Source organism: Cynara cardunculus, assembly GCF_001531365.2.
Source record: "Cynara cardunculus var. scolymus isolate 2C chromosome LG 3, CcrdV1, whole genome shotgun sequence".
NCBI lineage: Eukaryota > Viridiplantae > Streptophyta > Magnoliopsida > Asterales > Asteraceae > Cynara > Cynara cardunculus.
In genome coordinates, this window is record NC_037530.1 from 4,791,468 (window position 1) to 4,808,580 (window position 17,113).

The 17,113-nt window shown below is 35.7% G+C and overlaps 3 protein-coding genes across 3 annotated transcripts; all 3 read left to right on the forward strand.

Moving 5' to 3' along the window:
* Positions 1-646: 646 nt before the first annotated feature.
* LOC112509634 (O-fucosyltransferase 23) lies at positions 647-2,733 on the forward strand. Its single transcript, XM_025114699.1, has one exon. The coding sequence runs from the start codon at positions 1,411-1,413 to the stop codon at positions 2,671-2,673; it is 1,263 nt and encodes a 420-aa protein (XP_024970467.1). The 5' UTR covers positions 647-1,410; the 3' UTR covers positions 2,674-2,733.
* A 5,016-nt stretch (positions 2,734-7,749) lies between these two features.
* Positions 7,750-10,004, forward strand: LOC112508657 (abscisic acid 8'-hydroxylase 3-like). The gene is made up of 9 exons (XM_025113345.1): positions 7,750-8,009; positions 8,076-8,394; positions 8,481-8,633; positions 8,712-8,972; positions 9,052-9,138; positions 9,228-9,306; positions 9,373-9,479; positions 9,569-9,687; positions 9,814-10,004. The coding sequence occupies exons 1-9, from the start codon at positions 7,750-7,752 to the stop codon at positions 9,902-9,904; spliced, it is 1,476 nt and encodes a 491-aa protein (XP_024969113.1). The 3' UTR covers positions 9,905-10,004.
* Positions 10,005-15,293: 5,289 nt separating this feature from the next.
* Positions 15,294-16,619, forward strand: LOC112510253 (U-box domain-containing protein 28-like). Its single transcript, XM_025115594.1, has one exon. The coding sequence runs from the start codon at positions 15,294-15,296 to the stop codon at positions 16,521-16,523; it is 1,230 nt and encodes a 409-aa protein (XP_024971362.1). The 3' UTR covers positions 16,524-16,619.
* Positions 16,620-17,113: the final 494 nt, after the last annotated feature.

Here is a 17,113-nt window from a genome sequence, read left to right on the forward strand (position 1 = left end):
TGACAATTGTTGAATGGTTTGGTGCAGAATGATTAAGTGGTCAGAATGATTAAGAGGCTCTCATGATATAGTGCAAAATGAAATATAATTGTTTGATAATTGTGTACAATGAAATTAGGGCTCTTAATGGTTAAGGGAGATCCATGATACAAAATCATTAAGAGGGTTTTAGAACAATTAAAAGACAGACTTTTTTTTTTGCCAAACAAGATTTACCTCTTAACGATTCAGAGGTTGTCTCTTAATGAAACTATTAAGAAGTAAACAAACAATCTTTAAATCATTCAACAACTGTCAAAACAAGTCCTTAATTTTTTAAAAGATCCATAATTAGGTGGTTGCATAAAGGAATAAAAGAGACAATAATTCGCTGAGAATCTTTATTAATTGTGGCGCTGGAGTCGCACACCTGTCTACATGAGACTCTTAAACGCATCATGGAACTCACCGCCTTTCTTTTAATCAATTTTCACGTTAAATTATGAACCTTTTTATATATTTAAATAACAAAATTACAAAAATAATCATTTAAAAAAAAAAACACTTATTTATTTCATAATCATCGAATTTTCCAATTTTTATATCAACTCTTTTCCACTTTGGGAGACAGCATCCAAATTGTTCCTTCCTTCCTTTTCTTTTTCAAAAGAAAATTTGGGACGATTCACTTTTTTAGGTTTCTGTTGAATACAAATTTGTGGGTTATGATCTGGATTTGGGTTGCTTTCCAACCAAGATGAATCCCCTCTTCTGATTGTCTTGTCAACAAGAGGAATTGATGAGGATGAACCAAACCCCCTTTTTGATTTCTTGTTTCTGATTTGAAATCATCGATCATCATTTCACTTTCTCTTCTGTTCTTTCATCCTTTTCTTTTTAATCCAACTATCCCCTCTTAAATTAGAGTAATCCCAAAGTTTCCATAATTCTACTCTCTTTCTCTCTCTGTTTGTTATTTTGTGTGTGTGTCAGTGTGTGTGTCAGAGGGAAAGAGGCTGATTGCATGCAATTGAATCCGTTTTTTCTTATTTCTATCCAGTTTTGGCTCACGGGGTTAGGGATTTTGATTCTTTTCATTCGATTCCCACAACCGATTCTGATACAGTTTCATACCCCCAAAACCTTTTCTCTGTGTTTTCGACTGCGTGTGAGATTGATAGAGCCAAAGGGGATTTTGAATTTTGATTGATTGACTGCATGCAATCATCTGCCTGATTTGAATTTCGATCAAGAATCTGAATTTCTGCATAGAGTTCAGGTGAGATATTGTTTTTTTTATTTGTTGAATTCAATCAAAATTCATCTGCTTCTTGTTTTCGTCAATATCTATGCTGGAGCCTCTGTTATTTTCAGTCGTTTGAATTCAACTGAAATGGATATCTGAGTTTGCATACTGTTCTTGGATCTCAAATGGATTTATCGAATTTGAAGCATTTGAGATTCTTTGGGCTTCGTTTGACTTCTCTACTCTCCAAAACCTTCTTCTTGATTGCAATCGCGTTCATATTTCGAACCCTTTTACTCCCCAAATCTTTCGAATTTGGTGGGATTAAACTCCATGAACAGGGTTTATCAGGAATGAAATCTGGGAATCTCAGAATGAAGTTTTTAGAGGTACCCCAAATTGTTTGGGGATTAAACAACCAAAAAATTGCTTTTGCAAGAGCTTGTTTAACTGCAAGATTGCTAAACAGAACCCTTCTTATGCCCAGCTTAAGTGCATCTTTGTTTTATAAAGAAATCGATCAATTAGAACCCATTTCATTTGATAAGGTGTTTCAGTTTGAGAAATTTAATTCACTGTGTAAAGGGTTTGTCCAGCTGGGTCGATATTCCGATCTCCATAACCAAAGTGACATCATTGTGGTTCAAAAGGGTAGCGGTAGACGATGGACGGTCAAGCGAGATCTTGATCAGTTGAAAGAATTGAACAAGAACACGGTTGATGAACCGGAAACCGTCCGAATAGTTGGAAAGAACCCGTTTCTATGGCATGATCATTGGCCTGTTAAAGATTACGCCAAGGTGTTCAAGTGCTTAGTTCTAGTAGACGAAATCTCAAAAGAATCCGATAAAGTTGTAGCCAAGATAAGAGAGTTGGGAAGTGGATCAAATACCGTTTCTTCTAATGATCGAGTTCCATACATTGCAGTCCATATGAGGATCGAAAAAGATTGGATGATACATTGCAAGAAGCGAGAGCAACGATCAAATGTATCGGACATTTGTAGTAGTAAAGATGAGATCACAACTAGAGTAAGCAAGATTCCGGGCCTGAAAACGCCTATGGTTGTTTACGTTGCTGTAGCCGATGCACTTCTTGAAGACGGTTCGATCTTGGACGGTTGGAGCCAAGGTCTGCAGCCGGTTGAGAAGAAGAAACTGGGTGTGGTAGAGATTTACAAGAAACATCCATATCTGATTCAGTCAGCAATCGATTACGAAGTTTGTTTAAGAGCGGATGTGTTTGTGGGGAACAGTTATTCGACATTTTCGAGCCTGTTGGTTCTTGAAAGGACGGTGAGATCGGGAGGGTGTGGGACGTCGGATCATGTAAGATCTTATGCTTACAATCTGAAGGGGGAGCACGGAGGTCCGCGGCCATGGATGACAAGTTTATCGGATTCAAGCTTAGAAGCAATAAGTTATGGATCCAACAACATTTCATGCTGATTGGTTAATTAGACATGGTGATGAATGATTCTTTTTGTAAACATGGATAGATAGGTATATTTGTATATTTCATATATGGTTTGACGTTAAATATGATGAACATGCATGCCAGTGGCTCAGAGTTGCCTTTAAAAAGTAGACTACCAATAATTTTCGATTTTACACCATGATTTTAAGTTAATTTAGAAGTTACTGATCTAATTTATTTCTTTGGGCTGAGGTGTTACAAAGTGATATAAGATTTGATCGTCATGCCACTGAGATGGTGTGGAAATCTCATCGAGGACGATGAGTTTCTAAGGGGGTGTTTTTAACATGTTAAAGAATCATATATCATTAATGAACAAAAACATGTTCGATATGGAAAGTAGCCTGCCCTACTAAAATAACGCATATTAAAATCGTGAGCCTCGATTGCTATAAGGTACGTACGTGAAGAGGGCCCCTTAAAAGGAATTAGCTTAATGGATAGTTCTAAAAACAAAACAAAAAAAGATTTTTTTTTTTATGTTGAATGACGGCTTAAATGACAAAAATACCATTTTAAACTTTGAACAAAATGTGTATCGAGGTGGGGCTAGTGGCGACGACAACCTGTTTAGGGGGTAGGGTAGTGGGGAGGTGGGAGTGCAACGTGGTTTAGGGGGTGCGAGATGGGATGGGTATCGAGAGGGGGTAGAATGACGGGTGGGGATGGGCAAGACAGGGCGGTGGAAGTAGGGTGCGGGGGCGAGATGAGGGTGCACCCACCCACATGGTTGGTGATGGTGGGTGCGAGAGGGTAGGGTGGGGATGGGCCGAGGCAGGACTAGTGGGGTTCAGGGGGTCACCCCCTTGGCGCCATCCACCTACGTGGGTGGTGGGAGCGAGGCGGGAAGGAGGCTGCCACCCACCCACCCCCACAAACTATGCTACTACAGTCATTGTCATCGCTACCACCTCACCCCCAAACGCATGGTCAAATTCCATTCAAGTTCCTTCAAAGTCAAATTCATTTGATGGATTCCAATTCCACCTATGAACCAACTAGTAGATTGACAATCTATAATCAGGGATTTTATTACATGCTAACTTTTTAGGAAAATAGAGAAATAAAAAGTTTGGTGATTTTTTGAATTGGTGGATAGGTCCATTATATGTGTTATTGTTCTTCTAAATGATTACTTAGTGCTCTATATTTTCATTTTCTTTTTCCCATTCTTTAGCACAATTAAATATTTCTATTTTGTTGTAAATGAATTATGATTATGGAGGTAACTTACATTACTAGAATAATGAGTATTTTTAGCGGACGAAATCCGCCGGAAATATACAGGCGGATTTCCGTGAGACAACAAAAAAGTCAACTTATATTGACTTCCGCCGGTAAAATTATTCTGATATTATTTCCGGCTGATTTATGGCGGAGTTCGTAATTAATTATTTTGGGCTTGTATTTAAATCTAATTACAATAATTTACCGGCATATATTTAATTTAGTTATGGAGGTATTTATACTACTTGATATCATATTCATTTATCATGGATAAAGAAGTATAATTCTAACAAGTTGGTTGTAGATTGAACATGAGAGTTGAAAATGTGTTCATCCACAATTAATGCATTTCAATTATTCACAACACTCCCACTTGGATCACAATTTTCACATCAAGCTTCAATATTGAAGTACTATTCCGTTAAACTTGTTAAAGAAAACTTAACGGGAAAGATATTTAGCCAAGTGAAAAATAATGCAGCGTGTAGTTGATTCCCCCTTATGTTGACACCCACAAACCATTACGTCTTCTAAATACGTTGCATTCCGATATCGAGAACAATTTTTTTCTAGAAATTTGACTTCGAGAACAGATTTTGGTAGACTGTATATATTTAATATCAATCTGATTATCTTTTACAAGATCTTGAGTGCGGTGTAGGGGGGAAGATTTTGGAGGTATATGTTTTGTCTTGTCATCCTTAATGTATTGTTCTTTCATTTGTATGACACAAATTGTTGTGTCTTTGTAGATTAAAGTTAAAGAGTTTTGTCGCTCTCTATTTCGGATGAAGTCAAAATGAGTTGTATCACTCAGATTGATCTCAACCGAACAAACTCTCCACTAGTTTCATGTAGTACAATAATTTTAGTATATGAGTTGAAGATGTGACAACAAATGTTTGTTTCCAAATAATGCCAAGAAATTGGGGTACCTCCATTTATGGATACAAATCAAGTAATGCACATGCTTTATTTTTACCCATATAAAAGATCTTTGTAATTTGATTGAATACATTTCCTTCGGTTTTGCACTTAATGCTTTAGGCTTCATTATACCCTTTAGAAAATTATATATACATATATATATAGAGAGAGAGAGAGAGAAGCTATTATGCAACCCTTTACATTTGTACAACCAATACAACTCAATCTCAACCGTCCATTTAAGTTGATAAACATGTGATTTCATAAAAGTTTTGATTGTTTCCTAATATAAAGTATTGATCACAATTAATGAACTCTAGTCATTTTTCATAAATATTTAAATCATAATAAATGAATTCTCATCATTTCTATAAATATCTTAATTAATTGAGTTGCATTGGTTGTACAAATGAACATGGTTGCATTTGAAATATACCATATATATATATATATATATATATATCATTGTAAAATTATCCATACAAATAAACTGTAACAATATGTAAAATTATCCATACAAATAAACTGTAACAATATGTCCAAACACCTTTCATATATTGAGTGAATTTTATTTAGGGGTTGTTTGTTTATCTCTTAATAGTTTAATTAACAGGCAGCTTCTGAATCATAAAGAGGTGAATCTTGTTTGACAAAAAACAAAAAATTTGTTTCTTAATGGTTCTAAAATCCTCTAAATAATTTTGTATCTTAGACATCCCTTAACCATTCAGTACCTTAATTTCATTGTAACAATTATCAAACAATTATATTTCATTTTGCATTATATTATGAAAGTCTCTTAGTCATTCTGACCACTTAATCATTATACACCAAACCATTCAGCAACTGCCAAACAGCCCCTTAGCTTGAATAACCTCTTAAGTCTTTCCATTGTACCTGGTCATGTCTGTTTTTATACTCAATGACAGATTATGTTTCGGGGCCGTCATTTCCATTCAGAAAATCGTATGCAACAATAAGAAAATATATAATCAATATTACTCGTTTCATTTCAATTTCGTAATATTCTTGTATGATCACAATTAACTACATTTTTATTAATATCATTCATATTTTCATTTGAAAAAAGTTTTAATATTTTATGTTCCAATTGGAACACTTCTTCGTGATCAATTGCAATTTCTTTTCCAAGGATTTTTATCCTTAGAACAAAATGGAATATTATATTCATGGGTTTTAGAATGTACCAAGAAATCTATCGAGCACATCGAACTAGTCGAGCCCTCTCCCATCAAGTTTCGTTGAAACACATCAAACCTCATTGAGTCCTTCAATAACTCGTCAAGTGTTGTCAATGTCGTCAAGTCATCAAGTCCCGTCGAGCAATGAGTCCCATAAAGGCTACCGAAGGTGAGTGTTGACGGGGGAGGAAGAAGAATGGTTCTAACGAGGGAAGAAGGGTTTTTGGTGAATGTCGACAGAGAAGATGGTTTCACTAGAAAAAGTGAATGAGGGCGTATCTAGGATATTTTTGTCATTAAAAAGGATATTTATAATGTATAAAACTAAGGGGTTGTTTGTTTACCTCTTAATAATTCCATTAAGAGATAACCTCTGAATCGTTAAGAGGTGAATCTTGTTTGGCAAAAAAAAATTTGTCTCTTAATGGTTCTAAAACCCTCTGAAAGATTTTGTATCATGGATCTCCCTTGACCATTAAGAACCTTAATTTTAGAGTACACAATTACCACACAATTATATTTCATTTTATACTATATTATAAGAGTTACTTAAGCATTCTGCACCAAACCATTCAGCAATTGCCAGACTCAAACATAGAAACTCACATTTCACTTCTTAAACTATACCCCAAATATGTCATATGAATGTTTACTTTTTGAATAAATTACGAATTTGGTCCCTCCTGAACTTTATTTATTACAAATCAACCCTTGTTGTGTGCATTTCGTTTTGGACCTTCACCATGATGTATGTTTATTTGCTCCGATTAAGTCCCCTCACATGCACTTCACACGATTCACAAGGACATTCTTGTCCTTTTAGCTTTACCCAAATCAAAACCATAAGAGCATCTCCAACAACTACATAATTAAAATTTTGATGATTTACTAGAGTTTTGTGTTCCAACAACTATGCCACACGGCCTGAGGGCGTTTACCACATGGCAAGCCAGTGATGCTGGGATCTTAGAGTGAAGCACGGTGGACCATGGCTGGGAGTGGACTCGGCAGAACCTTAGGCGAGCTTGGCTGCGAGTAGGGCCCCGATAAGATCGCCAGCACATTGTTCTTTGGCTCTTTTCCTTGGTTTTTGTGCTGAAACAAAAAGGGATGCATAATCAATTTAGTAGGGTTCTATTAAGCTTAGAAGACCATAAAATTGAAACGTATTTTGTCACATAAATATATAAAATATGGTCCATGTCAATCTGTTAGAGAAAGGATATCGTCGTTAGGGAGGGTGACAGAGTCGAGGATGTCGGTGTTGCCGAAAAGCCTTAACGATATCGGGGTTGGCATCGAAGAACCCAATACAATCGATGACGGTGAGGAACTTGAGAAAGTGAACAGCCTGAGACGACAGGTGTTTGTGTTGTCATAATATTTTTTTAAATATATAATATTTATACATGGCAAATACTCGTTTTGTACCTTTTCACCCTCTTAGGAAGCTGGGCTCTATCATACCTCTAGGACAGTAACGCTCAGTATAGATGATGAGATTTATAGCAATAAGCATAGATGCAATGCCGAAACAACAAACAGATGTCCGTCCCAGAACAAACACAAACTTCCAAGTGAATGTTTCGTGCATAACTAGGAGAAATGTTATCTACTTGAAAGTGACGTGATACGGCAACATTGTAAAGTGAGTCACTTGAAATAATCATATATATATATATATATATATGTATGTATGTATGTGAAGTAAGAAGTCCATACCTTGGAACTAAAGAAATGGAGGTGAGCATGGCAATGGTGATGGGTGTTGGATTGGTCCTGCTGCTGCTGATTCTAACACGGGCCTTGCTTCGTGCAAGTGCTTTCCCAAAGGAAATGGATGGCATCCCAGGTAGCCTTGGTTGGCCATTTGTAGGAGAGAGTTTGTCCTTCATATCTGAATTTTCAAGTCCTGCTGGTATTTTCAGTTTCATGAACAAAAGGCAACAAAGGTAATCAATCTCATATCAATTGCAATTGAAATTTGTTGCTTGCTGATACCAATTAATTAAACGTAGATACGGAAAAGTGTTTAAGAGCTATGTTCTAGGACGGTATATGGTGTTTACGACTGGTAGGGAAGCAAGTAAGATGTTATTAACAGGAAAAGATGGGATGGTTAGCTTGAACCTGTTCTACACCGGTCAGAAGGTGTTGGGCCCCAATAGTTTGCTTCAGCAGAACGGTGAAGACCACAAGCGCCTCAGACGTCTTATTGCTGAACCCCTCTCCATTGACGGCCTCAAGAAATATTTCCAGTTCATCAACACTCTGGCAGTTGAAACATTTGATAAGTGGCCAGGACAAAAAGTCCTGGTTCTTGAAGAGGCTTCAACAGTTGAGTTTTAACATAATCAAAAATATATATGCTTATTAATTATGTTTCTATAACGTAATTAGTTTTATTCATTTTGTAATTGCAGTTCACCTTGAAGGTTATCGGCAACATGATAATGAGCTTAGAGCCTACTGGGGAGGAACAAGAAAAATTCCGAGACAATTTTAAAATAATTTCATCCTCCTTTGCATCCTTGCCCTTTAACGTTCCAGGGACTGCCTTCTACCGTGGTATGAAGGTAACTAAAACACATAGTCCTTCAAATTTTGAACCATGTAACGATCTGTTCTGATGCCAGATCATATAATGTTATCAGGCTCGCGATAGGATGTTTGAGATGTTAGACACGATCATAGCAAGACGAAGAAATGGAAATGACTTCCAACAAGATTTCTTAGGGTCGTTGATTAAGAAGCATAGCAAAGAAGGGAAAGACGACGATGAAAAACTGACGGATGCACAAATGAAGGACAACATATTAACACTGCTAATCGCGGGTCATGACACAACAACTGCTGCCCTTACATGGCTCATTAAATTCCTGGAAGAAAATCCCGCAGCCTTGGATAAACTCAGGGTAAGACTCATACTTTAAATGATATAATTAATTAACTTGTTATAAATCAATTTAGTGATAAAATCTGTAAAATTATCAGGAGGAGCATATGGAAATCCGGAGTAAGAGAAAACTTGAATCAGGTCTCACCTGGTCTGAAGTTAACAACATGCCTTATACAGCGAAAGTACGTACGCATTTTTGTGCCTGCGAATAATGTTAGCCGTAAGACGATTATGATGTCAAACAATCTATTCTTTCATCGATGTTGTTCAGGTAGTTAGCGAGACTCTACGAAGAGCAACAATCTTACCTTGGTATTCCAGAAAAGCTGCACAAGACTTTGAGATCAATGGTACGTAAGAATTCTCAAATCTATTATGCAACAGATTGAACAATCAATGTTTTCTCAACTCTTCAGGATACAGTATCAAGAAAGGTTGGTCCGTGAACTTGGATGTAGTGTCTATTCACCATGATCCACAAGTTTTTGCTGACCCTCATAAATTTGATCCATCTAGATTTAATGTAAGCATAGCTTGCTCATCCCATTTTCATACTCTTCTACTTCTTGGTAGCATTTTCTCATGCAATTTGCTTTCAATTAATAATTTCAGGATCACTTAAGACCTTTCAGCTTCCTTGGGTTTGGTAACGGACCACGTATGTGCCCTGGAATGAATCTGGCCAAGCTAGAAATCTCCATTTTCATTCATCACCTTGTCTGCAGATACAAGTAAGTTGATCAAATTATATATGATACTTTAGAGTTAAGATACCACATAAAGCACAAGAAATACCAAAAACTTGAAAAAGAGAATGACCAACACAAAGTTGAGACTGAAATATGACCTATTTGCAGGTGGAAAGCTCTTGAGAAAGATGACTCCGTCCAGCCAACACTTGTCCGGATGCCAAAGAACAAGTACCCGATCTTTGTCGAGCTGCTGTAGTGAATTTCCTTAAATGAACTTAATGGAACGAAAGCTAAGGATGACAATAAACAGAAGTGATAACAGCCAAATAATTATGTTTTGCCAACTTTTTATTAGAACTATCTACCATTATTGCATTTGATCAGTCAAAGTTTATTTCTAAAGCAAACCTTCTTCATTCCTTAAATCCCATCACATTTACAGCAGATTGACGACATACTATTCACACAATTAAACATAAGTAGAAAGTGAAGCTATGATATAGAAATAAGAATAATATTTATTGACAAAGTCCTGAACTTACATAAGCTGAAGAACGGTAGAGCGTCTGCCCAAATAAACTGAATCGCTTGTCAAGAGGACACAAACAACTCTCTTTTCCTATATCTGCAGCTGGTGGTTGTCGATGCCAACGAATTATAAACCTATTCAAGCCAATACAAAGTGCTTTGTATTAGTGGTAAACAGGGGGGTTGAATTTTTACTAGAAATAACAAATGAACAGCGATGACTTAAGAATGCAGATTATAAATGATTCAAACACCGGAAATATTTTCAGGTTCAGTTCAAAACAAATGATCATAGATGGTTAAGATGTAACAGTTAAAATCAATTTCCAAATCAAATTATAGTCGTTAACAAGCTCTAATGAACCGTTTTTTCATATATCTTTAATAATCCAAACAAGCTCTTCAATTAAATTCTAAATCAGCAACTGGTTCCAATCGTAAACATATAAGCTCGGCTTACTTAAATTGGATGATACAATCTCATAACATAGTTTTGATAACCACATCGAAATCAAACATGTTATTTTTCGTCATTTGGATCGAACTCCCAAACAAGGTTGGCAAACCCTTGTTTGAACAATCAATTCAGACAATCATTGTTTGAAAATGGTAATCGTCAAGTCAGAGATAAAAAGTCAACCAAAATGCAGTCTCTCGTCTACATTGAATCAAACCCTAATTAAAACCCAGAATAATAAAATTAGCTGCTCATGCTAAAAGTCAAAATAGAATTTACCAAATGAATAAACAACGAGAAAGAAATTGAAGTCAAATGGCGTATATTCTTCTTCTCCAATCGTCGCCTGCCCAGATATCTCCATGGTTCAACACTCTCCCCTTCTTTCTTCTCTCTTTTCGTTGCCACTGCTGTCCAGACTCTCTCTGCGCCTCTTCCCTGCTCAGCTCTGCTGTCACGTTTATGATGACCCGTTTAAATTAACTTTACAGAACTAGAATGAAATTTGATATCGGATGTTTGAGATTGCTTATTTGAAACAATTTATGTTTTTCTATAAAATCACTTATCAAATTATTACAAGTAAAAAGGGTTTAATTTTTTCAAAAACTTTTTATTATCGGTTTGACACCGGTATAAGTTGTTTATCCAAACAGTTACAAGTGTTTATTACCGGTACCAGACCAGAATAAGTCAAAGTTTTTTTTTATAATCAATCCCAAACATCCCACAAGCCTGACCATGTTTTTAATCAGTAGGAATTGAAATGAAATTAATTAGATTTCATGTTTGTTTGGTGGAATGCAAGTACGATGGTGGTGTAGGTGATGGGTGGTGCCACTTGTGACGTACTGCAGCAGTAGTGTTGTGGTGTGGTGGTGGATGATTGGGATCAGGTCCGGGATGGTAAACGTGACAATGACAGTATTAGCATGGTTGTATGGGATTGGGATGGGGATGGGGATGGGGATGGGGATGGGGGTGGGGGTGCATGGCGGGTGTGACAGTGAACAATAGCGCCGTTGTAGGGGTGAGGTCGGGTAGATGGTGTTTGTTGAATTGGTATATTCTCTTTGTGGCAAAATTATTTCATTTCAGAGGACACGAATTATCAGCATGGAGTTGGTAGAGTGTTGTATGTGTCTTGAGGATTGTTCAAATGACATCCAAAGATACAAAACGAAACAAACACTAGAGGCCACAATGGAAGACGTGGACAAAGTAATCAAACAAATAGAAATCTTTCAAAACATAATGCTCCGTCAACTATCAATACCAACAACACTTATATGACAATGGACAACGACGAGTAGAGATGGCCAAATGGGCCCGTCCCGGCCCGGGACCGCCGGAGGACCGGGACCGGGACCGACAAAGAACCGTCCCGGGACCGGTAAGGACCGGTAAGGACCGGTTATGGGACCGAAAACCGGGACCGGTTGAGGTTTTTGGTAGTTTCGTGGGACCGGGACCGGTTATGGGACCGACTATGGACCGGCCCTGCCCGGCCCGAAAATTCAATTAATTTTATAAATAAATGTATTTTTAAATAATTTTATAATGTATTTTTATAAGAAAACGTAATTTTAATTATATTAAAACGCATTTTTAAAGTGTATTTGAGTGACCCAATTGTAAATTTTATAATGTATTAAAAATATATATCATTAAAAAAAATCTTATTTTTTTAATGAAGGGCCGGTTGGGACCGGGACCGGGACCGGCGGCCCATAACCGGTTATAAAGTACCTATACGGGTCCTATCATTTTCGACCGGGACCGGGACCGGTTATGGCCGGTTATGAGAATGGTGATGACCGATTGGGACCGGCCCGGGACCGGTTTTTGGCCATCTCTAACGACGAGGATGAGATAAAGGAAGAATAGTAGAAGGGTGACGACAATTTAAAAAAAAAAGGCCAGAGACAACATGAAGAATAAAATAAAAACCACGTGACAAAGACTAACAAGACGAGATATCGAGTAAATTAACAATTTTTTTTCATACGTAACAAGCAACAACGTTTGAATGAATATTTCCTCTATCTTGTAACATTAATAATAAAACAAACCTTTTTCATTGTATTTTAATGGCTCGATTTGAAATACAAAATTGTACTTCATTTGATCCAAATTAAATGTCCACATTTCTATTTTAATTTGTTTCAAAATAAGTATCTACTTTCAAAATTAAGTTTTCACTTTTCCATTCTACCTTCTCTATCTATTACCTAAGATAAAATTGACATTTAATTATTTTAATTAAAAATGTACTAATTATACATACTTAAATATGTAAGTCATTTTTACTGTGAACATCTATTTTTAGACTAAGGGGGTGTTTGATTCCCATGAAATTGGAATGTTAAATTTCATTGACCAAATTTCATCTCCTCGTTTGATTCATTTCTTTTTGCGAAAAAAATCTTCAAAATCCTATAAATTTCACAAATAAATGAATGAAATTCTTTATTTTCATAATATCAAATAGGCCCTTAACCTAATATACATTAATCTCATAAAACCCAATATGACCATCGTCGACCACCTTCGACCACCGTCGATCTGAACCACCATCGACCACCACCGATCTGAACCACCGCCGACCTCCGTTGATTTAGTGACGTCGTTTGACTTATGGTTATATCTGGCTTGTGTATTTTATATTGTAATAGATATTAAATATTTATTTTATTAAAATATTTTTAGTTTAAAAAAAATTCAAAAAATGGCATTTTGGTCATTTATCGATATTTTATTTCAATTCCATAACTACATTTTGTGAACCAAATAGACATATTCCAATTTCTTAACAGATTTCATTTCAACGTCTGTCAACCAAATAGATGATCAAACCTGACAATATTTTATTATAATTTCTTCAAAATTAAATTACTTTAACATATTTCATTTCATCCAAAAACATTTTACGAATCAGATTAAAAAAGGGACCAGATATATCACTTTTCTTCACGTGTTGCACCATTTAGTTTTGCACGGACTCACATACCGTAGGCGTAGGAGTGGGTGAGTAAAGATGGGATGGAAGTACGACTGACCTTCATTCGGAAAGGCTTTACAGTTGCTATTGTCTCTTCCTGTGCTTCAATTTATGACCAATTAAATATCACATGCAATATACATGGAACCTAACTAATTTATTATCTAAATGCCTAGCTATTATTTTTCTATTTTAAAATGTATCTACTTTTTATTTATCAAAAATATTTAAGTATTTAGGTAACCGGTTTAACCTTTAGTCGGTTATTAATGTTATGTGACATCCAACTCAATATTATTAACTGACGTGACTAGTGATGTCAGTTAATAATATTGAGTTGGATGCCACATTAGCATTGGTAAACCGGTTAATACTTAAATCGGTTACATTGGTTACTTAAATATTTTCAAAAATAAAGATTTTAAAAATACGTTACTTAAAATAAAAATCAATTCAAACTACGCTATATTTTCATGCAATTTGCCCATTTAAAAACATTGTTATAATGAGATGTAGTAAAACAACTTTTGAAAAATATGAAATTAATTTATATAAACTGTTTTTACTTTATTATAATTGAATATTAAATAACAATTATTAAATTGTAAATATCTATACTATATTATAAAACATTTGATAAAAACTTTTAAAAACCATTTTTTATGCATAAAATATTGTATATTGATGCATATTACTTAAAATTCAAGATTACAAGTAAATTATGCATAAGTACAATTTATCAAATAGAGGATAAACATCTCATTTTAAAATATAAAAAATCTAAAATATAATTAGGATAATTATCGAGTTCTAACAAAATAATTAATTATTATCTTTATAAGAAAATTATATTATTAAACCAAATATAAATTACTTCGTTATTGAACCTAAATTAAATTATAACAAAAAAAATTGAATTAAAAATTTACACAAAAAGTAGGAATTTTAAATAGTTAATTTGATACTAATATCGATATATTTTTGTCAAATTTATATTTTATTCAAAAATAAAAACATCATCATTTTTTTCAAAATCACATTAGATTATACTATAACATCGACCGAAATAAAGAATAAAATGAAATATTAAAATCAAGATATATCTCGTTGTATTGCGCGATTACTCTTATAGTATATATATATATATATATATATATAGAGAGAGAGAGAGAGAGAGGTTGGTTATTATACAGCCCTTGACATTTGTGCAACCAATACAACTCAATCTTAACCGTCCATTTCATTTTATTAATATGTGATTTTATAGATTTTTTTCTTGTATTGATCATAATTAATTAACTATATTCATCTTCCATAAATATTTAAACCATAATAAATGAATTATGATAATTTTTATAAATATCTTAATTTATTAGGTTGCATTGATTGTAAAAACATGATGTATTGTATTTAAAACAAACTCTCTATTTTTGTTAGACGAAGAACTTATCTATTTAGGGATCACGAAAAATTTATTTTGGCTTAAATGAAGAATAACTTTTCATTTCACAAACTAAAAAATTACCAAATATAGTAGCACAATTGAGTAAACGACGTCACATCATCTCTTTGACTCTCTCTCCAAATTCCTTCAAAACCCCCCAATTCTCTCGACGGAAAAAGACGATTGATTCCTATAGAATAAAAAAAGTAACAGAAATGGTGAGAGAAAAGATGAAGGAGTTATACCTGAGTGTACCCAGCTTCTTCAAGTGCCCAATATCCATGGACGTTATGAAATCTCCTGTCAGCCTCTGCACCGGCGTCACTTACGACCGCACCAGCATCCAAAATTGGCTAGATTCCGGCCACAACACCTGTCCGGCAACCATGCAAGTCCTTCATTCCACCGACGTCGTCCCAAACCTCACCCTTCGCCGCCTCATTCGCGTCTGGTCTGATTCCTCTCTCCTCTGTCCTGAATCACACGCCATCTTCAACAATCCCATAGCCATTGACTATATTACAAAATTGATCAGTAACGGAGAAACGGAAAACCTTTCCTTAGGTGCATTGTTGAGGATTGTTGAATTGGCGAAGTTGTCTGAGGAAGGTAGAGAATCCTTGGCGAATTTGGACGGATTCGTTCCAATGATGGTGAGGATTCTGAAACACAGTGATGAAGTTGAAGTCGTCGAATTAGTGGTTACCGCTTTGGATCTGATTCTATCTATCAAAGGAGTCAAAGACCGATTAAAGAAATTTAATCTCGATGATGCTTTCTTTTCGCCGTTCAATATTGTTCTTCAAAAAGGCAGCTTAGATGCTAGAATTAGAGCCGCTAGGGTTTTGGAATCACTCGCCGTGTTCGATAACGAATCTCGACGAGTAATCGCTGACCAAAAAGGCTTATTGAACGAGCTGTATCATTTTACGAACACCCTTACCGATTGGACGGCTATTGACGTCGGATTAGCAGCTCTTATCGCGATTTCCACTTCCAGGCAGGTAAAAAAGGAGCTGGTCCGGCTGGGGATAGTGAGGACAGCAGCAAGGATCCTGTCCGATTCTGAAAATCCTGTTGGAATGATGGAAAAAGCTATGAAGGTACTGCAGATGGTATCGACGTGCAGGGAGGGACGGACAGCGATATCAGAGGACGAGAAATGTGTGACGGCCGTCGTTCAGCGGCTGATAAAGGTTTCAACGGCGACGACGGAGCTCGGAATCGTAATGATATGGAGCGTTTGTTACATGTGGAGAGATCGTAGTGCTCTGGAAGCGGCGATGAGGAACAACGGTTTGACGAAGGTGTTGTTGGTGATGCAGAGCAATTGCTCCGGCAGCATCAGGCAAATGTGTGGGGATTTGGTCAAGCTTTTCCGAGTTAACTCAGACTCATGTTTGGCGAGCTACGAGACTCGGACAACTCACATTACGCCTTATTGACTCGCTCTATTATCCTTTTATTTTTCTTTCTTTTGAAGAAAACAAATTTTGTGAGTTAAGTCAAAACATGTTGTAGTTGTACAAAAGAAAACGATAATTGTTCTGAAATGAAAATACTGAAATTCGTATTTTGTGTTTGTTTTTTAATACAATAATAACTTAAAATATAAATTATTTTAAAATATTTGTAAGCGTTTTTTCCCTAAATGCTTACCCGGTAAGTGCTTATCTATAGAAGTCAACACTATAATATTTTGATGAGTAAAATTTTAGTACACCAAAACGTATTAAATACAACAACTTACTAGGTAAGCGCTTACCTGGGTAAACGTCGTAATATTCATTTACCGGGTAAGAATCTCCATCATTCTCATCGCTTTTACCCGGTAAGATTCTTGGCCCTTGTCATGTTCATCCGATAAGAAAATTTATTCAGTAAGCACTTATCAAGTAAACGTTTAGTAAGTAGCCCCTGACTCCAAGAAAACTAAATGTCACAAGCACAGTCTTTAGCAAACCACAATTCCTAGAATGTTGGACAAAATACTAGTTGCAGTTTCAAATTTTCAACGACGAAATAGAATCAAAAT